Source organism: Wasmannia auropunctata, unplaced genomic scaffold (assembly GCF_000956235.1).
Source record: "Wasmannia auropunctata unplaced genomic scaffold, wasmannia.A_1.0 LD334196.1, whole genome shotgun sequence".
NCBI lineage: Eukaryota > Metazoa > Arthropoda > Insecta > Hymenoptera > Formicidae > Wasmannia > Wasmannia auropunctata.
In genome coordinates this window covers 192,541-213,831 of record NW_012028694.1, presented here as the reverse complement: position 1 = coordinate 213,831, position 21,291 = coordinate 192,541, and the positions used below count along the sequence as shown (strand labels likewise).

Below are 21,291 nucleotides of genomic sequence, written 5' to 3'. Positions count from 1 at the left end.
AATTCGATTATAAGTAATATTTCATGCTAAAATAGAAAGTATATTTACAGATGTTATCGATTGCGACATTTTCGATTCTCTTTCGGTGTACGATGACAAATCGTCTTGTAATCTTTTACATTTTTCTTGTTCTTGCAAAAGTTTTTCTTTTATTTCATCTACTGTTGCCTCTATCGTTGCCGTATCTTTTTCGGACGATTTAGCTGTTTCTGTAATTTAATGAAAGTCATATACTTATCAATAATTTTCATAATATTTGGATATAAAAACAGCATACTAAAAACAGACTTGTTAAAAAATTATGATTTTATAATTAAATTAAAAATAAAGCACAAATTTTACCGAGATCTTTTTTTAGTTGTACAACCTCGTTATAAATTTTTAATTTTTCGGATGACAGTGACAAAAGTTTAGATTTTAATTTCTCCTTTTCTTCCGAAAGTGCCAATTTCTCTTTATCCCATGCTTTTCTTTCAGCTTCTCGTAAAGTAACTGCTTCGTCCAACTTTCTCTTCACTGTAATAAGATTTACAAATTAAATATTTACATATTTAATTTTATTGCTATTGATGCAAAATTGATAGATTTTCTTTTCTACCGTTTTGTAAATCCACATTTTTTGTATCTTCTACTTTTACATTTGGCTGAACTTTTTTCTTTTCTTTTTCGCTCGTCAGTTCTTTTACAGTAGATTCGAACTTCTCTTTAAGCAGTTCGTGTTCTTTTAGAAGTTTATCATATTTTAAATTGTTATTATCTTTCGGTTTTACATCCGGTATATCTACATTATTTCCATTTTTAATATTGATAAAGATGCTCATCATATCCTCTAAAACGTTAACAATTTGTTAAATAAAATATTTGTCTTTCACGAAATTGACAAAAATACAGTGATCGATAAACCTATTTCCTTCTCCACTTCGTCAACCATTTTTTTAAGTTGCAATCTTGTTGTGGATTCTGTTGGCTTCTTTTGCGTTCTGTCCTGGAATGCGCTGCTTACTTTCTGCAAAATCTCTTCTGTTTTCTTTCCCTAATGTAAAAATATAAAGATTTTATATACGATATAATTATATACTTTTTGTTAATGAATATAATTACACGTAAACCTCAAGTATTCGACTATAATATATAATGTGCTATTAAATTTAATAAGAGAAAATTTTGTTAATTATCATTACCTCTTCGTATTTCTTCTCTAAAGCAGACCGTTCGCTTTCTAATTCTTCGACTTTGCGTTCTACTTTTCGCATTTTGAACGACAATATTCGGCAATTTTTGTTCGACTGCTCCAAACTTTTTCGTAAACGAGTATACTCGTCTGCTTGTTCGTCCCTTATATGCGAAAATTATATTCGTATGAAGAACACATATTACATCGCGATGCAGTGTAACCATTCGCAGATTTGTTGCATTTAAGTATCTCTGTTCCTCATAAATATGTGAAAGAAATTCCATACAAAATTTACGAGGCAAGAGCGGTATGACATTTCACAGTGTTGCTCTCTTTAAAAAAATTCTCAAATGCAATTTTAATTAATGAATTAATAGTCATAGTCTTATACTTCTTTTCCGATTTCAATTTGTTCGCAAAAAATAAATGTAATCCTATGAAAGTGAATAACGATAAAAAAGTTTATGGTTCTTATGTGATCGCGATTGCCAAACAAAGATTCCACTTTCCGTAATTGGGGAAAAACGAACGGGTGCCGTCTGTATTGGGATCACACACATACATCTCAAATCATCTGTCCAAATCATCGTCCTGCAACAATCCATATAGAACTCATTTTTTAAAAATGTGATCTCTTCGTTCGAAGCTCATAATTCGACAACAGTTTAAAGTTCTTCGCATAAAACGGACCTCGCATATGCGATAGCGTTGCACTGTCATGTGCGTGACCATTCTGAATAAAACTTTCCGACGTAAAAAAAGTCTTCGCAAAAATTAAAACACGACAATAATTTATTGAAAGGAACAGAGATACCGATTTTTTATAGACAATATATGCAATGTTAAAAAATGTCATTTATGGCAAAATCATTCATTTTACACAAATAATAGCGAGTCGTACTTCGCAATTAGTGGTGATTTAAATATGAATATATTAATCTATATTTGATTAGAATTTTTCTTTATAATATTAATAAGTACATATCAAAAATTACCGTGGTTATTAATTTTAAAACAAAACTAAAGCCATAACATTTGAAATAAAATATGTAGACACAGAATAATGTTATTGTATAATTTTATTAAACATAAAATTATATAAAAAGTTATATCTTTGGAAAAATACAATGAGTAGCATGCATAACATCAGTGCGGGATCTCAATAGGATATCTCATCTGGTATCCTTTGCGCAAGAAAATATAGTACCTAAAGTTATCTTGCAACTCATAGATCTCCTCTTCCAGCTGTCTGATTTCCTTTTTCATATCCTCGTTTTCATCCATTAAACTTTCGCAAAGGTTTTCCGCGGCTTTCAGTTTCGAACGTAATTCGTCGTGCGTTTTGTCTTTTTCACCTCTGTACGGTTTACCAATCGCTTCTTTTTCCAAGCTTTTTATCTTTGTCAACAATACATTTTTCTCTTGTACAAGTGCTAAAACACAGCATTACGTTATATATCATAAGAATTTGGAAAAAATTCTTTAGATGGTGACAATGATGAAAGAACATAATATAATAAATAGAATTGTTTTTAGAAACAATTTCTATATATTATATTATTTATATTATTATTTGAATTTTCTATAAACTTAGAAAAATGAATACCTTCATTTTTCTTCTGCAGCTTCGTCACTTCGCTCGTCGACGTTTTATTCGACATCGTCTCCATGGTCGACAATCGACGCAGTAATATCTCGCTCTTTTCCTTCTCTGCCTTCTCGCATCTCGCTCTCATATCGTTTAATTGAGACCTCAATTTTTCTATCTCATTCTGCGAGGAATAAATATCACTGTTATTTGGCACTTGTCATCAGAATTATGCTATTGATATATTTAATTTCGCTTAACTCTGACTCGCTCTCAACTCTGACCCTCATAAATAACATATAAGAGTTGTAAACTGTGAGACTATAAAAATAACTTTGCGCTTGGGTAATTTAATGCATTTTTTAATGTATTGCTGCATATATGCAATTTTTTTCTAAAATAAAAAATAAGCCAGATCTGAGAGGTTCAAATACATATCAGATATATATGTATAGATATATGCGTTATCACATAAGACAGACATCGAAATCTTTCTTTACAAAAACTTTTCTTTAAATTATACACAGGCGTAACATTGATTTACATACAGTTAATATCTGAATAAGTTAATTAACATTTAAACAAAGTAATGCATTTGATGATAGTTTTGGGGTAGTATCGCGAGAATGCTTCGTAATTCACGATATACGATATATTATGATATCTGGATGTATATACAAGTGCATAAACAACTGACACACTACGATACGATGGGCGACATACGATCGTTATATTAATCGCAAGATTTTCCGTGGTACGTCGAAGTAACGAAAGCGACGATCGGCTCACCTCCTTGGTATCTTCTCTCTTTACCGTGACATTATCCAGCCCGTCCTGGACCACCTGTTTCGGCGGTGCTGGTCGTGATTTCCTTACCTAAAGTAGTGTGACAAATGAGAGCGCAAAATGGAATTTCACATTTGCTCACTCTTTTATCATTTGAATGTCGCTACGCTAACCGTCTGCTATGCAACTACAAGGCGCCTTTATACATATAAAAAAAGACGTTTACGAGCGTTTTATGTGCGTGTTTCGTATGCAGATGTGTATGTTTTATTGCGACGACATAAAGCATTCCATGCCACTAGTGGGTTAGTTAACGTAGGAATACCTGAATAATAAATTCAACGTCGTTTTCCGAGGTGCCACCGTTGGTGTTGCTTATCACATTTTTTATCTGAAGCTTCGCCGGTTTTTTAACGTCTGCGCCGACACGTAGATTCGCGCGACCCGCAAATTAAGGTGATTTAACAAAAGAGAGAGCCAACATTAGTTACTAATTCCTATATTAATTTGACGTCTCAATACTTCGCTTTTATTACTTTCTTTGGCGTCTTCTGGATTCTTATCTATGGCGGAGAGATCCATCAGCGATGTCCATCCAGTCGTCGCCGCCGATTGCGAATGATTATTCCTGGTTTCATCTTTCGCCAAATTCGTAGCGGAAGACCATATCCTTTTGCTCTCGGATCCACTTCAAAGTTCATGCACAACAATCAATTTTTCTATAATATTCATCTATATTCTATAGTTTCCCCCTAACGATCAACGTACATTACTGCAATATTCTATCTTGCAGATATTTTATTAATTCACGTTAACAACGAATTTTCCGCGTTATGTAATAATAGACATTTTATACAATTTTTAACGACGGAAAGACCTACCGTGCAGAATCCGAAGAAAGACTGGGGGACGAAGATGTGATGTCTCCGAGACTGTTTCTTCTACCGCCATGCTCTTTGTAGTCCCTGAGAAGCAATTATTAATTCGAGAAATGCGCATTTCTCATCTTAATGCTTCTACTTTTTAAATAATTACCTAAAACATCGTTTGCAACGCGTTGGCCACCGAACCTGCGGGTGAAAACCCAAAGGGCAAAGAGGATCGCCTTTTTTAGACGAATACATGGAGTGCATCCTGTGTGCAAGTAGTTTTTTCAGTTATATTTTTTTATATTTCGAAATAAAACAAATTATTTATATTTCTGAGAAAAAAGAAAAAAAAATGTATAAGGTGCAAGTAAAAAAAAAAGTACATCCAATAATTTAACAGAAATATATTTATGTTGTTTTTTAAATTTTCTCAAAGCAGCTAATATCTTTACCTATCTATTCCTTATTCTACTTTTAAAAATATGCATAGTATTTCGAGTTCTAAAAAATATTTGTTAATATTATTTAATTTGAAGAGATTTACATATATACTTTGTACAATGGCATGAATTTCTTCTCTTGTAAGCGCGATTAAAGGAAAGAAAGTAGACAATTTGATAAGAAAATTTAAATCCAGTCAACAATACGCTGCGGGGCACACTTGTAAGGAAAAGAAAGATTTGCATTTCATTAAATTCGCTGGTAATGAGTTATTGGTCAGTTTTTACAACTGCATATCTACTGACAGATTTATCATTATCGGTGAATTTTAAAAGAATTTGAAAAATTGTAAAAAGAAAAAATTACGCGCATGTTAATCGCTTCAATTTTATACGCGTTGACACGTATAATATTAAGGAGTTCCTAATTGCGATGAAAATCATAATCAGTGTAATACGTATATTCCATTGCGCCTTTGTGCCCTATGTGCTGTCAATAATATACCGTAATGCTAAAGTAATTGTTGCGTGAGCACAATTTTGAATTTTCATTCAATAAATCGCGTGATCGTGAAATCTGTGAGGAACATTCTAATGAATCACGTGATGATAAGAAATAGAGAGAAAAGAGCAAGAAAAACTTGTTTAGAAAGTTGATTTCTATCTGGTGAATTTACCAGCGGACATTCACGAGCTGCATTGTCGTCTTCACATATTTCTGACAATACGCATAGGCACACAACGCACATACGTACACACACACACACACACACACACACACACATATGTAACAAGCGTGGCACTTGGAGAACCATGCGCGCCGATGGTTTATTTATAAAATTTCAATGCCACGCTATCTCTCTTTCCCTTTTTTCACTCATCTTTTGCCTACGTAAAGCGAAGGCCAGAGGAGACCGGAAGGAGCGCGCTGCGCGGGGGATAGATTTAATTTACGTTCTCCATCTGTGATACCTATCTATCTCTCGACGATTTATCTCTTACGCAATCCGTCGCGTCGATTTTTATACGATGTCTGCTACTCACTCGATCGACACCGATATTAACTCAAATGCAGCGGGCCGACTTGAATTAAATTTATCCTAGGCTGTTGCCGGTCAGTCGATCGTCGCTCGGTCAGAAACGGGCGTTGTACGTCGTCGTGGCGCACGTCGTCTCTTCCGTCCTGAATGAATACGGTAATCGCATCGTAATCGCGTAATCGGGCAGCACTCGCATCGTAAAGAGGGGTAGTTTTTCGCGCGCTTGTCTTTCCCCGCAGGACGATTCGCCTCTCTATCCGCGGATCTCGCTCATTTCTTCTATTTCTTCTTCCTCCTTTTTGTACGCGTCCGCGTTCGAGATTCCTACGCCGCGCGCGACGTCACTAATAGCACTGACACAGCTCCGCTATTACGGGGGTTTGTCCGTTTTCCCCGTAGACTGTGTGCGGGTATACGGGCGGTTGGACCTACGCCAAGGTGTATATTTGTCTCTAGCTATAAATATAGAGAAATGCGAAGACATCTCGAGCGCGTGTCGTATGTATGCGTGCACGCGCCGCGCGAGGCGAAGATTCATCTTCATTCATTTTTTTTGCCTTAATTGCGCGAGCGAAAGTGACACGCGATCGGACTCGGAACATAGCGGTATCTCCGCGAGATATTTTTTATTTTAATATTACCAAAAAAAATATCATAATGAATATTCCCTCGAATTTGAATGCATTTCGACCGTCTTCAGGAATGGACGGATTTAGCAATATAGGTAACGACCGATGAATTTTGTATTTATGCATTTTCTATTTTGCGAATATATTAATTAGAGAAGATTGTTATAATTGCAAACTGAAGGGGATGAAATAAATATTTGCGATAGAAAATATGAAAACACGAGAAACGTATACAACAAAAAGATGTACAACAAAATGTTATAAAATAGGCAGGTATTAAAAAAAATAATTAATTATTTTTATTAACTTTTATTAATACACCAAACATTTCACCCCCTCTCCATCACACAGTATAAAATTGTATAAACGTGGTCTATATAATATATATGATACATTTATAATACATCATGATAAACGATTAACTTGCCGAATACGATGTTTTAATATTTTGCATTATTTCGTCAAGTTATCTACCCCCATTTAATCACTCTAAAATAAAATAATTGAAACGCATTGCACATCATTGAAATTTAAATTCTCTCAAAGAACATAATTCGATATTTTAAAACTTTCTATATTCGTGCTCTTATTGCGTGACTTTATTTCCATATAAGAATGTAATTGAAAAATATCAAGCTTTTATACTTTTTTTTTCATTTTTGTATAAAAATGTATTAGTTTCTATATTTTAGAAAAATGTTGCTTTTTATTTTTCTACAGTCCTAATAATAAAAATCCCTAACGCGATTATGGAATGTCCAGTAAAAAGTGTAATTTTTCCAATGAAGAGTAAATTTGATAAACAACCTACTTTAATACAAATCTTTAATTTTTAAAATAATTATTTTTTATCTCTATTTTATTTATTTACAATATAATTGCTATGTATTTATTACATTTATTGTATCTTCTTATAAAAATGATATTTAAATTTTACATTTTGATATTTAAAATTCATTTTGAATCGTTTCTCATGATCCTTTATACATATTTGTGTAAAATTATAGTGAATATCTTTATAAGTTTTCAATATATGCATACGAGTATAAATCAAATATTTTGTTTTTGTTATGTCCATATTTCACACAACACACCTTGAAAAGTTTAGAATAAACTCTAAAATAAAAAAATAATATAAGTATAAATATAATTCATTTATACTGCTTATGATGCATTTATATAACTGCGTTCGTGTAACAGCGTATAATTGCATCTTAAGGAGTGACAATGCAATTATATTGTACTCCTTGCAACAATATACGACTGATTCAAGAGTAGTTCGAAAGTTGTAAAATATAGTTCATAGTACGCGATTTTTGCGAATACAGTACGAATGTACTATTGCTCTTATTGCTTAATTGGAATGTAAAAACGCGTTATCTTCGCGTCTAGATATACGCATGTAATTGCTCTGGATTCAATTGAGAACATTTTACTACTATTTACCACAGCTAAATGATGAGCTGTTGAGATTATTTATTATATATATTTATGTATATATATAAATTGTTATATTTTGCATTTTTAAGTATAGATGCATATTATACAGACCATTCAAAAAACAATGTTTATATCACATGTCCCGCGAAAAAATATCATTTGTATTAATAGAAGACTTATACATTGTTGAGTACTTTTTTTCACTTGCGTACAACTGTTTTCGTTTTCTACAGAGATTAATGTTTAAATGAAGATAAACATCGGTTAAGTTTTTCAAAAGTATAATTATAAATATGTATAAATTTGCACAGTACTTTACTATTATCTTGATTTTTTACATGTATCATGACATTGCGAAACTTTTTTATTTTGTTCTGTATATCATTTCCGAGATTATATTTGTACGCATAAAGAATCAAGACTACCGCATACGACATCATCCGCGAGAATATAACATGAAATAATTTTATTATCAATTAATTTTATATAAGAATAACTTTTTGCATTATCAATATATACAAGGCTGTTTTTATCGTCTGTTTACTCCGACTAAAGCTTTATCTGGAATTCGAATCTCATAACACATTAGATTACGTATCATAATTATGAAACTGTCGATAACGCAATTTTTGATAGCCAGATAGACAAAGAGAAGATAAAGCGTGCGAAAAAGAGACAAAACCGCGTTTTTGTTTTGTGTGTAAATTTCGCACTTTGAACATCTTACAATCTTGCGCGAAGCAGCTCGATCTTTTTGGCGGCGCGTTTCTGCAAATCTGGCAATTTCATGGCAAGCCCCATGTTCCCCTGAATCTTAACCTTCCCTTGGAAGAAAGCCTTCTGCGGATTTAATTTTCCAGAAATGAAATCGACAATATCGGTGTCGCTGATCGTGAACGTTACGTCAGGCTTGGTTTTGCCGTTGTACTCGACTTTGCCCTTGCCCGTTTTTGCGTCCACAATCCAGTATCCCTCGGCACCGCCGGGGCCATTTGTGACTTTAAATCCGTAAACCCCGCGCATTCTGTCAATTAGATTATCCTCGTCTTCCTCCATCGCGATTGCCAGCGTCTTGAACAGCATGTCCGCTTGGAAAATACTTGAATCGGCGGCAACGCTCACGTGTTTCCTGACTACCTCCTGCCTCGGGAAACCCAAGCGATAGAGACCTATGACAACCGCGCCGCCCAGACCTATGTTGTGCTGAAGCGCCAATTTCGCGCCCGGCACCTGTCTCTTGCCGGCCTCGCCGCGAAGTTGCCAGGTAAGTTCGGCGCACTGCGCCAATCCCGTGGCACCCAGAGGGTGCCCCTTCGAGATCAGACCGCCGCTCGGATTCACAACATACTTGCCGCCATATGTGTTATCCCCGGCGTCGACCATCCTGCCACCCTGACCTGGAGCACACAGTCCCAGGGCTTCGTAAGTGAGCAATTCGTTTACGGAGAAGCAGTCATGCAGCTCCACCACATCCACGTCGATCGGCCTATAGTTGCTCGACGCGAAAACTTTCTCGGCCGCGTTTCTCGTCATGTCATACCTGCAAAATAGCACAATGAAATTAATAGCACAATTAAACTAGCGATTGCTATCGCGAGAGAAGTATAAGAGCTCCTGTTTATTTCTCGTACCCGACGATATTCATGCACGATTGAGTGTTAAACGTCGAGGACAGGTCGGTGGACATTTCCATAGCCAGGATTTCGACGGCCTGCGATTCCAGGTGATGCTTACGAACGAAGTCCTCGTTAGCCAGAACGACAGCTGCCCCGCCGTCGGAGGTGGGACAACACTGGAGCTTTGTCAACGGTCCAAATACCTTGGGAGAGCTCATTATTTGCTGGAAGGTGTATTTCTCTTGGAACTGAGAGTACGGGTTGTTCGTGGAATGCAGATGGTTCTTATACGCGATTTTCGCGAAATGCTCGGGCTTGGTACCGTATTTCTTCATATGCTCGATCCCGGCATTGCCGAACATCTGAGCGGTGACGGGACTCTCGCTGAAGCCTGTGCAATCGTGACGATTATGAGAAACAAACAAGTCAAATACGTCAAATGTCGTTCTATCTTGTGTCTTATAGAATCTTGTGTTGACTCACCTGCGATGTCGATCATGAGCTCGACGTGCTTGTCCATGGGATTCGTGCGGTCTGTAAACTTGGGCGCCAGAGAGCCGCGCTCCATCTTCTCGAAGCCGAGCGCTAGAACGCATTCCGCGTTGCCGCTCTCGACGATCTGCTTGCCGAGGAAGAGGGCGGTGGAGCCGGTGGAGCAGTTGTTGTTGACGTTGTAAATGGGACATCCGGTGAGCCCGACCTCGTAGACGGCCCTTTGGCCGCAGGTCGAGTCACCGTACACGTACCCGACGCAGACGGCCTGCACGCTCTTGTAGGGTACGCGCGCATCCTGTAGGGCCTTGGTCACCGCCTCCTTCGCCATTTGCGGATAGTCAAAGTCCTCCCGGCGGCCGGGTTTCTCGAACTTCGTCATCCCAACGCCGATCACGTAGACCCTCGGCTTGTAAACCATCTTGGCGGTACGTGTCTCTTCCGAGCGTGGAAAACACTGGGAAATTTTCGTCGCGAGAGACCTCAGAGACTTCCTCGCGTGTTGCAGCGTGTCGGACGTGGAGGCTGCGAAAGCGGGAGAAACGGAGAAAGAGGGAAAAAAAAGTGACGACGCACGTAACGATGCTGCTGCGGGACTGCGCCGAGATTTATAGTCGATCGAAGTGTACTCCGTCCGTTGGACTTTAATCCTCCATATATCTCGGCGAAGAATTGAGAAACAGCAATGACAAGGCGATTTCCAGGAGGTCCCCGGCAGTTCCCAAGTCGCGATAACGATTAACGAGTGACGAGCGACGATCGCTGTCGATCACGTCTCACATCTCACCACGGCGCGTACGACGACCTAGATCGACGCCTCCGGTGAAAATAATACGCTTCGCGCGAGGAGTTAATTACAGCTGACATGTAATCGAGCCGATCCCGACCGCGGAAAATGTTTCTATCAGTTTCTAGTCAATTTTTTCCACGTATATGAATTCTTAATGTAACGATTACTAATATATACGCCACGTAAATTTGTTATAAATGTTTAACAATTGGATGCGCAAAACAATCACTTTTTGTAAGAAAGATTAATATTTATATGAACTTCAACTGTTAAGAATAATGTTATATCTAATTTCCCTTGCAAATCTGTCGATTTTCTGCACTGTTTTATGCATGCGAGCGAACGTGAATAGAAGAATGAGCGTTTATTATGTGTTTTTAGTATGAAATTATATAATAAGACATGTAATATTAAATAGGATTTTTAATGGAAAAAATTTCTAAATATACATACAGTTTCCAAAGAGGCATCAATTCCCGAGGCGAATTAATTTATGTAAATTAACAAATCGATTTGATGTAACATCTCTTCTTTTTAACTACATTTATTTTTTGCTTGAAAACTATTTGAGCTGAGATTGATGGAATAGAAAATGAAATGATTTCCCATGTAAACTTTCTCTCTCATTCCGTCTCTCTCCGCCCCTCTCCGACACTCATGCATATGTATACATACACTCGTGTGTACACTCGTGTCCGTTCGAAGTGCAGAATTAGATCCAGCTGATCTGAGTCGCGAATGAACGGACCCGTTTAACGTCCGAGTCGCACTACGTATTGGAAATTGAAAATTCGACCAGGAGTCTTATTCTGAAAAAATTTCGCACACGAAAGTAATACAATGGAAATCTATATATAGTATATATGTTAACGTATATTGCAGTATTTTCGCATATTTTTGTATGCAAAATTTGTTGAGAACGAGGCCCGAGATAATTTTAGTTTTAATCCGTTTCGGTCTAAAGTGATTGAATTCTAATCTCAACGCAAATCTTCGATCTTCAATCACTTCAATGCGTAGTGCGACGCGGGCTTTAAAATGCCCGCGCACGTGGCAATGGCGTAGAGCCGCGCCGAGCCGCGCGCCGCGCCGCTGAAACAAACAGTCCACGCCGCTGGACGGCAGCCGCGCCGGCCATTGCGCGGTCGTGTTTTGGCCCGACCGAAAAGATGGCGGACCGTTGTTTTCGACATTGCTCGCGCTCACAGCTCGTCGGCGAGGTACGACGAGGCACAGCACGGCTCTGAAACCGATCTCGCGCGAGAGTTGACATACCGCGTGCGCGATAGTCCCGGCCGCGATAGATCGTCGTTGTGTCAGTGACAGTCGCGCGTGTCGACCGCATCGCGTATACAGCACTCGCCGCATCGTCTCGAGCGTCATTGTCGCTCCGTCGTCGTTAGTGGTAGTGGTGTTGGTGGTGGTCGTCGTCGTCGTCGTCGTCGTCGTTACTCCCGTGCGAGGCGGTATAAATCACACACAGAATCACCCCGGAACCGAGCCGTCCCGACGACGTGTCGTCGGCGCGCCGAGGAGTCAGCACCTGGGACGCCGTCGAGTCCGGGCGCTGAAAATGATCGCGCTCCACCGCGAGTTTTTCTAACCCCCCCTATCCGCTGTTTACGCGCTCCCCGCGAGAGACGCGATTTTGGTTAGGTTGTTTCGGCATCGAGATACCCGCGTCGATCCTGATGACACCGGAACGCCGTAGCGCGTGTTCCCCGCGGTGGCCCACGTTGACAATGTGACGCGCCGTCGGAGTCCCGACGATTTGCTGACGACCGACGATGGATAACGCGCCCGCGATGGCGAGCAACGATTTCGACGCGGAGCATTTCGAGCGGAGGCTCCACGCGCTGAAGGACTCGCAGGAGTCTATCCAGGGCCTGTCCGCGTGGTGCCTCGACAGGAGGCAGCATCACAAGAAGATTGTCACCACATGGCTGCAAGTTTTAAAGAAAGGTAAACGCTGAGAGTCTCGTAGGCTTACCGATAGATTCTCATAGATGTAGAATGTAAGTTTTTATCACAGATAAACTCGCTCGTCCACTATATTAGATTATCCATTTACGAAGAGCATACAATTCCACAAGTATGTTTTCTATTCTTGCACTAGTCTGCACTAGAATTTCCTTTTTCATTTTTACCAAATATCAAATATATTTCACTTTAAGTGCAAAGAGTGTACCTAGTTGTGTACATAGTTCAGGTATAGAAAACAAACACATATCCATTGTCTTAAATGTACAATTTTGAGATACATAACTGCTAGGTGCATAAAATTAATTTTTTGTACAACAGTGAAAGTGGAACATCGGCTTACGTTATTCTATTTGGCGAACGACGTTATTCAATACTCAAAGAGGAAGAATTTCGAGTTTGTGGAGTCATGGGGCACTACTCTGCAACGTGCGACACCCATGGTTCGCGACGAAAAAGTGAAGCATCGTATACTGAGAATCTTCAAGATCTGGGATCAACGGCAAGTTTACGACGAGGAGTTTCTCGCCGATCTGTCCGGCTTAATTTCGGCGGCGCCAAAAAAGAAATTGGAGCCGCCGCCGACCACGCAGCCCGAGGAGTTTCAGGCGGCCTTGCTCATTTCTACCATGAGGTCCTGCGCGACTCTGGAACAGGCTACTGACGCCAGATTGCGTGATCTACGGGAGAGCAACATAGATATTGAATCTGTAGAGGAGTTGCGTGCGTCGCTGAAGGACAGAAGGCGCATGGAAGATGCAGAAAAAGAAATAGATTCGGTCGCTAGGAGCGTCGAGAATTATGTTCGTGCGTTAGAGGCAGAGATTAGAGAAAGGACACAAGTGGTTGAATTGCTGGAGACAGCGGATCAGTTTTACGAGACTCAACGTGGGGAAGTTAAAATAGTGACAAATGTAAGTGCGTCAGATTTTGCGAAACGATTCAATACCGCTTATTTCTCACGTCAAATATTTTTTCATGAATAGGCGTATCGAAATTTTGGAAGTCGTGTCAAAAATTTGAAGAAAAAGTTAGACGAGTTGCTGCCTACATTCATCTCGCCTATACCGTCGCCGGACATAAATGCACCCTCGCCGAGTCCCGACAGTGATATCGAGCTACCAGGAGATGAAACTCAGGCAGTGAATAATCAGTCGGGAATGATCGACGTAGCACCACCGTCTATCTATGGTTCATATCCTCACGAGTATAATCCTATACCTGTACCTGCACCTGACTTGGTACAAGGCAATGAGTCGACGGATTTTACTAATAATTTCCCTTCCTTTATGGGAGGAAATTTAGATTTTGGTAATATGGTAAGATAAAGCAATAATTGCATACGTATCATTTTGTAAAGGAAAATTTTGCATCGTGGACATATCTGACAATACTATATGTATCGTTCCTTTTTTGTTTTCTTTAGAGAAATTTATTTAATGAAACCTCTGAGGCACCTTCCGGGATGTCTCAACAGTACAATGAGTCTTTAGAGGTAATTACTTGTCATGTATTTGTAAGATCCTGTCAGAGTACGTGCTTCATGGGTTCTATGATTTTCAGGCAAAACCAATAGAAGTAATCAATATGAGACCTTCGAAAAATGAAAAGAACAATCCGGACTTCAATATATCTAGTTTCCTGAAAACAGTTCTTCCCTCCTCTGATGGCACGTCAGAATCTGGTGGAATTCCAGGTCTAGGCCTGGATGTTACCGAAAATCGAGTGGAATCGCCACGTCCCAATTATAGACATTCGCCCTCGTTGGGCCCACATCCCGTAACGCCTGTGATCTCAAGAATGATGAATAGTCAGGGTACACCATCCCTCAGTGGAGGTGGTGGCTTAAATAATTGCCAGATGAGTCACAGTACCCCATTGCCGGTTCGCAATATGTCCGATTCTCACACACCCTCTCCGTATTCCAGTCAGAACAGTCAAAGTAATATAACTGGTCCCTTTGACGGGCCCACCAATGCCAATACAGTTAACCCTTTACCTCCCCCACCCTTACCGCCGCCTATCTTCCTCGATGACGAGAATTGTTACAACAAATTGCCGCCGAAATTTCCCACATGGACGCCGCCGAACGAGGGTATTAAAGACTCAGCCAAATGGGAGGAAAAAGGTATAAACAAGTTCTGTAAATTTAATCGAATTTAATTTCAATTTAATTTCTGCGAATTGATTTCTGCTATAGAAAATTTTGCTATATGTTTAGGCAAGAATAGCATGAATCCCACGTGGCCTGGCGAGTGCGATGATAAAAATAAAAATTCGTGGATGGACGGCGATGGAGACAGATGGGACTCCAATAACGATTCCACATGGCCGGTCAGTGGCAGGACAAAGAATGACATGCTGTCTGAGACTCCCGAATCGCCACCTATGTATGAGAAAGCCGGTTTCGCCGAGCCGGTAGAATACAACGAGCCACAACCACAAGAATCTCTAAATACCACAGGAGATGTGGATCATAGGTAATACAGTCTCAAAGACTATCACTGTTCTGTTTTCATTTTTAGAAAATTGATCGATTAATCAATGATATAATTTCCCTGTCATTAAAATCTATGTATTCTCATACTGTTTACAGAGTAATTCCAATGCCAATGACCCGCGAGAATCAGCTTCCATATCGCTTGATAAAAGCAGGTGATGTGGATCATCGTAATCTGATTAGTCTAACTGGCAGTCCGGCAAATCACCACAATCTTGGTGATTCATCGCTGTCTGTTTTACCCAATAACAACAACTTGTGGTCCACCAGTGATCAGGATTATCGGTGAGCCTTATAGTATTTTCCACATGTGTATTTATAGCTAGATATATACATTTTTTATGTAATTTATATTTGTGCTCGTACACATATATATTCAATCTTTATTTGATTTGTATACAATTTAGACGACATATGCAACCTGGTGACATTGTCGAGAGTGTTGATATGGAGATGTCGGACGACGAAGCCGACAGCAAGCCGAAAGGCAGGGTTCTCGTGGATCTCAGGTTGCAGGATCGTGACATGCGTGTTGGTGTACCGCCATCGTCTCATCACGATATGGATATGCGTATGATTCCTCTTCCCATCGGACAAATGCCCGGCCCGCGTGATAGTCAACTCATGCAGGATATGCATTTGATGCATTCGGGACCACCTCCACCGCCGCCGCTGCCGCAGTTTCAGCATCAGGGTCAAGGTGGTTTCCGGCAAGAACAGCCGGAATTTTCCCATTGTAAACAGCCGGTCGATTTTCATCCGAATCAACCGAAGTTTCAGCAAAACAGGCCACCAAACTTCCTGCGGAATCAACAAGATTTTCATTCAAATCAACAAGAATTTCATCAGCTTCATCAGTCGCAGCAGGATTTTGAATATCGCGACAGAGAACACAATATCCGCTCCAAGCAAGATTTCTTGGCGGAATCACCGGGACGCGGAAGATATTCCCAATCGGCGGATCACCAACATCAACATGATTCGTCCTTTCATAGAAACGAGTGGAACAATCGCGGTGGTGGCAATCGTGGATTTCCGAGGAATCGCCGAGATAGATATTCGGAAGACCACAATGTACAAAAGCAGCGGAACAATCTGGCGAACAGTCGCAAGTCGAGATCGCAGGATCAACAACGTCACCAATCACCGTCGGAGATCTTGCCCAATAATCGGTCGATATTGCAACCACCTGACACCGCCGTTATTTTCGACGAGGAGGGTATGCCAATCGGCATACCAGAATTCGATCAGGATAATAATGCGGTATCCAATAATGCTGACGCTCAAGCAGAACCGGAACGCAATTCCGATAACTGTCAGAGCTCTTCGGCACCACATGCACGACGGACTTCGCATGAGATGCCGAGTTCTCACGATTCTGAACGCAACCAACAACAGCATCAACAGAATTATCAGTTGGGCTCTGATCACGAGCAGCGGACATTGCCTTCGGCCGAGTCGGAAGATCAGTCATCATCGATAAATCAAGTGACAGTTATTCCGATAAGAGCGGATAACGTCGGCGATGAATCGCAACAACAGCATGTTCCTATTTCAGAATGCGAGGAGCACGTTGAGTCGACCGAACACTCCAATCTCGCGGAGAAGACAAGCGCGACCGATGAGTCGATTAATCAGGGACAGAATGTGAATTCTACGGAAACGGAGTCGTTGGATGACACATTGAATAAAGATTTAAAGAGAGCGGCGAACGGTGATTGCGATGAGCAAAGTCACGAGGAAGGAAGCCCGAGCAAAAAGAGGCCACTCTTACAGAATGGACCGCCAATGCTGAATGATGACTTGTCTGGCCCGAATGGTCCCGCACCGACGACGGAACCGCATCTTGTGATGTACGAATACGATGGACCAAACTTCCGACCACGCATTGGCGCACCCTTCCCACTCTGGCGAGGTGGACCTCCTCCACCTTCTTCTAGAGGAGGTAGAGGAGGGCCTTTCAGAGGTGGGCCTGTGGGGTTACCGCGAGGCCCATGGATGGACAGAGGACCACGCGGAGGTCCCGTCGTCGGAAACTTCTCGCCGAGAGGATTGAAACGCGGAGGCAAACAGTTTTGGGGCGGCGGTGGTTTCAGAGGCCGGGGACGAAGCAGTAACTGGTAGATAAGGCGACAAACTTTAAAAAGACTCGACGACTCTCCCGTTGTCGTAATCTGACCGGATACATATGCGAAACGCGTTTCCGCGTGTCTCTGTAAATAAACAAACCGACACGCTTCGGTGTTGACACGCGCGTGCGCTCGCGCGTGCGAAAACCTACCCATTCATACATACACATATGCATACATACACACATACATACATACATACACACGCGCACACACGCGCACATATAATGCATATAAAAGTAGATACAAACTCAATTGGTCCTGAACAGTGAAATCTTTAATAATGAAGATTATTCACATCCTGTGCGATTGATTCGCCTATATAAATATATAAATAATAGAAACTATAGATATATATATTATATAAATATAAGCATATTTAGTATATGTTTCGTTAAGATCTTAACGAGTGTTATCGAAGCGGCTTGCGTTCGCATAACTGTATATACATGTGTACACACATATGTGTTATTATCGTGCCCAGTAAATGATTAGGGGCAACGTACGAGGAATCTGGACGCGATACGTCACTCATAGTCGCTACGATAATGACCACAATCGTTGCTACTCCCATAAGACTTTTATGTCAGGAGGGTTTGCGTTTATGTATGCGCTGAGAGAACGATTGTAACGATAAATTCGCCATCTCGCGAATTAGAGCGGCCGCTTTGAGCGAGACCGAGCATTGGAAATCGCGAAAATCACGGTAGTTAATTGACGATAGTTAATTAATGGCATCGATTGGAACCGAGCGTAATTTCGCTGAGTTCAAATTTCCGTGATTTACGAGAATGATTGTTATAAAATGATTATGATTGGCGGAAAATGAGCTCTCTCTTTCATCGAAATTACGGCAGTTTCAAATTTTGGCTAATAACATGTGTTTCTGACCCGATCGCTATGATCGCTATATTCCACGAAACTTCTATTATTTCCCTCCTCGTCCATCTTCAAAATAAGAATGCAATCTTGTTTTCCCCCTGCCTACACCTTCAATCCATTTGACTATATTCGTCGTATTTGGTCAAGAGGTTCATTATAAGAGAAGAGAAAAAGGAAAAAATGGAAAATACACAGGCGTGTTAATGAACATTTTTAAAATGTACTAATAAAATAGTGTTTACGTTCTAGTCGCTTCGTACATTTTCCCTATTGTTATTTCTCGTTTGTATTGTAGTTTGTGTAGGCAATGAATGTTTCTTCTTGATTGTAGATCGTTTTCGTTCGTAAGGGAAGAAATGGCAATAATTAATCAGTAATTCGAAGACTCAATCGAAAGCGTCACATTTAATTCGTTTGTGTTTCGAGAACTATAAAATCACAAAATTGTTTCGTCTTTAATATTCGATTCGAGAGATAGGCTGACGATTATAAGGTGCTCTTGTAAATATTTTTCTGTATTTATGACTGAAAAAAAGAGATTGTAAAGTGAATAAGACTTCAATGTCGGAACGATACGCTTGTTTCATTAGCTATTCGCAAAATTCTTTTATCGTTTTACAATTGCTTGTTCAATTGTCGCCAAATCGTTAATCGCGAATTTCGGATTGTTTAGAAATCCTTTGGAAATGAATTAATTTTAATTTTTATGCTTTTTGAAAATTAATTTTTATTTTTATTATATCGATCAGTAGATTTACTTTTTCTTCGGTTTGCAAACTGTAGTCTGAGTTTACATTGTTTTGTTAAAGGCAAGCGAATCGTTGCGACAAATCGAACTCAGTGTAGCAAGTGCAAAAGAAAAATTTCTCTTCTCTCTCTCTCTCTCTCTCTTTCTCTCTCTTTCTGGTTGTTTAATAAAATAATATCGAGGACCTTTCTCTCTCTCCAGCTCTCAAGTTTGATCAGCGAAACCCCCGTTCTCGACGACACCGTTTTACCGACGCACGCAGGTCATTCGCGACCCGTAAATGTATTATTACGATTATTGCGAGAACGTAAAACGCACGATATACCATCTCGTATATATTTATTAACCCGTCGTATTTCCTTTTTCTTCTTTTTCTTTTCTTTTTTTTTCTCTGCAAATATCGCGATCTCGACACGCACTGCCTTATGCATTCCTCATCTTTTATTTCTTCCGCACACGTGATTGCAAAAGTACGAGGAAGAGATGCGATTTATCGATCCGTTTTGTGGCTCGCCGTCCGTTTCGTTCCTTTTCCGACCCCGTGGTGATGGCGATTAAATTAGATTAGGGCCGTTCATCGGTCGGCGAGCGAAAACGAAGACGATATTGCCTTAGATTACACGGGGGGTGAGAGGAAGGGAGGGATACACGTGGAATATGCGGCCGCAATGCAATTTCATGAACAGGATGGTAATATCCAAAATGGGAAAAATATTTTCGAAGATATTACATCTGTTCTTGCGTAGTATATGTGTCGAGCATGAAACTCCTGACACTTCCGAAAGATGTAGGATATATCGGAAGATATATATTTACGATATAGGCTGTCTCGGAAAGGGTGTGAATTAGTAATAGGATCTTCTCTCCCGCGATATGTGTACATTTCACGATGTTTTTCCTCTTCCTTTTGAAACAATAAAATCACAATTTTTTTGTTTTTTAATTGAAATGACGATTACAAAAGTATTAAAATAAGTAAGGCATTTCTTTTTTCTATTTATTGTGTATTTGTAATTGGCGGAAGTTGTGTAGAGCTGCAATTGATTTGTGAGCATAAATAAGATAATTATTAATTAACAATATATTACAAATAATTAAATAGAGATAACTTCTTGTTATTGACTTAAGTTTGGCAATGTGAGTTAATAAAATTCCTTACAGACGTTAAAATATTAAATTGAAAGTTTGCTGATTATTACAATAAAACGAATATCGAATGAGTAATTTCAATAAACTGCAGGGTATTCCTTAAGTATAAGGTAGTTAATGGTAAAATTTTTTTTTCTTTTATAATTTTATTTTTTCTTTTATATTAACAGAAATCTGTCTTTAATATTAAATGATGAAAAATACTGTTAATGATAAAAGTTACGTTAAAACTTGCTAATCTTTCTAATCTGTTTTTATTTTGCCAAAACAGATAAAGACTTACGTGAGTAATAATTTAAAAGAAAAATTTTAGATAAAGGATCTTTCTCAAATCTCTTTGCAGAGCTATTATTATTACTGACGTACATCACATTTGAGACAGCCTCTGTACATTCATGTACACACAACGCTTTTTCTTTCAGAAGCTACATTTCGCACTTGAAGTTTCGATAATAGAACCTTCCTTCATTATCGAGAACTTTGCAACTGTAAATTTAGTATGAAAATTTTAGCTAGAAGTGCCTTTTTCACTAAAGCAGATCTTCATCTTGTATTTTATGGGGTAAAAGTGTAATACATCTTATTTTCTGATGGGGGGGAAGAGGGGTGTATATAACAAAATTATAAATATTTCTGCAATTTAATTTAATTAGTCGAATATGTGAATGAATAATGAAAGATGAAAGAGAACGAAGAACTGTGTATATGTGTATGAGAGCGCGAGAGAATGGGAGTGTGATAGAGATAGAGGAGAGTGAGAGAGGGTGGGAAGTACAGAATAATCGATCCATAGTTCTATTAATAAACGAGGCACGATTATTCCAGAGAATTATCTTGTACATTAGATTAATGTTCAATTATTTAATTCTACATTAACGTTAATGTTAATATGTTTTATATCAAGATATAAAACAAATGTGTGCATACTGTGTATGCGAAAGGTTTTGTACATTGCCTAATAAAAGATTGATCTTTATTAAGTCCAATTTATTTTTATAATTGCAGAGTATATATATATATATAGGTATATATATATATA

The 21,291-nt window shown here is 39.3% G+C and overlaps 3 protein-coding genes across 5 annotated transcripts in view; 1 reads left to right on the top strand and 2 right to left on the bottom strand.

Moving 5' to 3' along the window:
- LOC105459335 (trichohyalin) overlaps positions 1 to 6,281 on the bottom strand; it is a 10,830-nt gene extending 4,549 nt beyond the window's left edge. Inside the window, exons 1-13 of one of the 2 annotated variants that reach the window (XM_011705275.1) lie at positions 5,902 to 6,281; positions 4,584 to 4,682; positions 4,430 to 4,513; positions 4,085 to 4,236; positions 3,874 to 3,965; positions 3,552 to 3,638; positions 2,781 to 2,946; positions 2,382 to 2,607; positions 1,182 to 1,335; positions 904 to 1,033; positions 599 to 829; positions 343 to 516; positions 49 to 209 (exon numbers count right to left, since the gene is read on the bottom strand). In XM_011705275.1, the coding sequence (XP_011703577.1) occupies positions 49 to 209; positions 343 to 516; positions 599 to 829; positions 904 to 1,033; positions 1,182 to 1,335; positions 2,382 to 2,607; positions 2,781 to 2,946; positions 3,552 to 3,638; positions 3,874 to 3,965; positions 4,085 to 4,236; positions 4,430 to 4,513; positions 4,584 to 4,681 (1,755 nt within the window). In that variant the 5' untranslated portion in view covers position 4,682; positions 5,902 to 6,281. The remainder of the gene's footprint in view (positions 1 to 48; positions 210 to 342; positions 517 to 598; positions 830 to 903; positions 1,034 to 1,181; positions 1,336 to 2,381; positions 2,608 to 2,780; positions 2,947 to 3,551; positions 3,639 to 3,873; positions 3,966 to 4,084; positions 4,237 to 4,429; positions 4,514 to 4,583; positions 4,683 to 5,901) is intronic. The other variant, XM_011705276.1, reaches the window with a different exon arrangement.
- A 1,235-nt stretch (positions 6,282 to 7,516) lies between these two features.
- On the bottom strand, positions 7,517 to 11,494 carry LOC105459334 (non-specific lipid-transfer protein). Of its 2 annotated transcripts, XM_011705274.1 has the most exons (4): positions 11,318 to 11,494; positions 10,066 to 10,879; positions 9,598 to 9,973; positions 7,517 to 9,506 (listed from the first exon to the last, which is right to left on the bottom strand). In XM_011705274.1, the coding sequence occupies exons 2-4, from the start codon at positions 10,493 to 10,495 to the stop codon at positions 8,690 to 8,692; spliced, it is 1,623 nt and encodes a 540-aa protein (XP_011703576.1). In that variant the 5' UTR covers positions 10,496 to 10,879; positions 11,318 to 11,494; the 3' UTR covers positions 7,517 to 8,689. The 2 variants fall into 2 exon arrangements, with proteins under 2 accessions (XP_011703576.1, XP_011703575.1); XM_011705273.1 differs by having other exon boundaries at positions 10,066 to 11,494.
- A 523-nt stretch (positions 11,495 to 12,017) lies between these two features.
- Positions 12,018 to 21,228, top strand: LOC105459332. The gene is made up of 8 exons (XM_011705271.1): positions 12,018 to 12,826; positions 13,166 to 13,758; positions 13,831 to 14,163; positions 14,271 to 14,339; positions 14,408 to 14,972; positions 15,066 to 15,324; positions 15,441 to 15,629; positions 15,752 to 21,228. The coding sequence occupies exons 1-8, from the start codon at positions 12,652 to 12,654 to the stop codon at positions 17,466 to 17,468; spliced, it is 3,900 nt and encodes a 1,299-aa protein (XP_011703573.1). The 5' UTR covers positions 12,018 to 12,651; the 3' UTR covers positions 17,469 to 21,228.
- The last annotated feature ends 63 nt before the right edge of the window (positions 21,229 to 21,291 follow it).

Excerpts from the sequence above, each read along its gene's own strand:
- LOC105459332 (XM_011705271.1), top strand. The coding sequence starts at position 12,652 with ATGGATAACGCGCCCGCGATGGCGAGCAACGATTTCGACGCGGAGCAT. Across the intron at positions 13,759-13,830 it reads AAGTTAAAATAGTGACAAAT|GCGTATCGAAATTTTGGAAG; the intron begins GTAAGTGCGTCA and ends TTTCATGAATAG. Across the intron at positions 14,340-14,407 it reads AGTACAATGAGTCTTTAGAG|GCAAAACCAATAGAAGTAAT; the intron begins GTAATTACTTGT and ends TATGATTTTCAG.
- LOC105459334 (XM_011705273.1), bottom strand. The coding sequence starts at position 10,495 with ATGGTTTACAAGCCGAGGGTCTACGTGATCGGCGTTGGGATGACGAAG. Across the intron at positions 9,974-10,065 it reads GCTCATGATCGACATCGCAG|GCTTCAGCGAGAGTCCCGTC; the intron begins GTGAGTCAACAC and ends ACGATTGCACAG. Across the intron at positions 9,507-9,597 it reads TCGTGCATGAATATCGTCGG|GTATGACATGACGAGAAACG; the intron begins GTACGAGAAATA and ends GCTATTTTGCAG.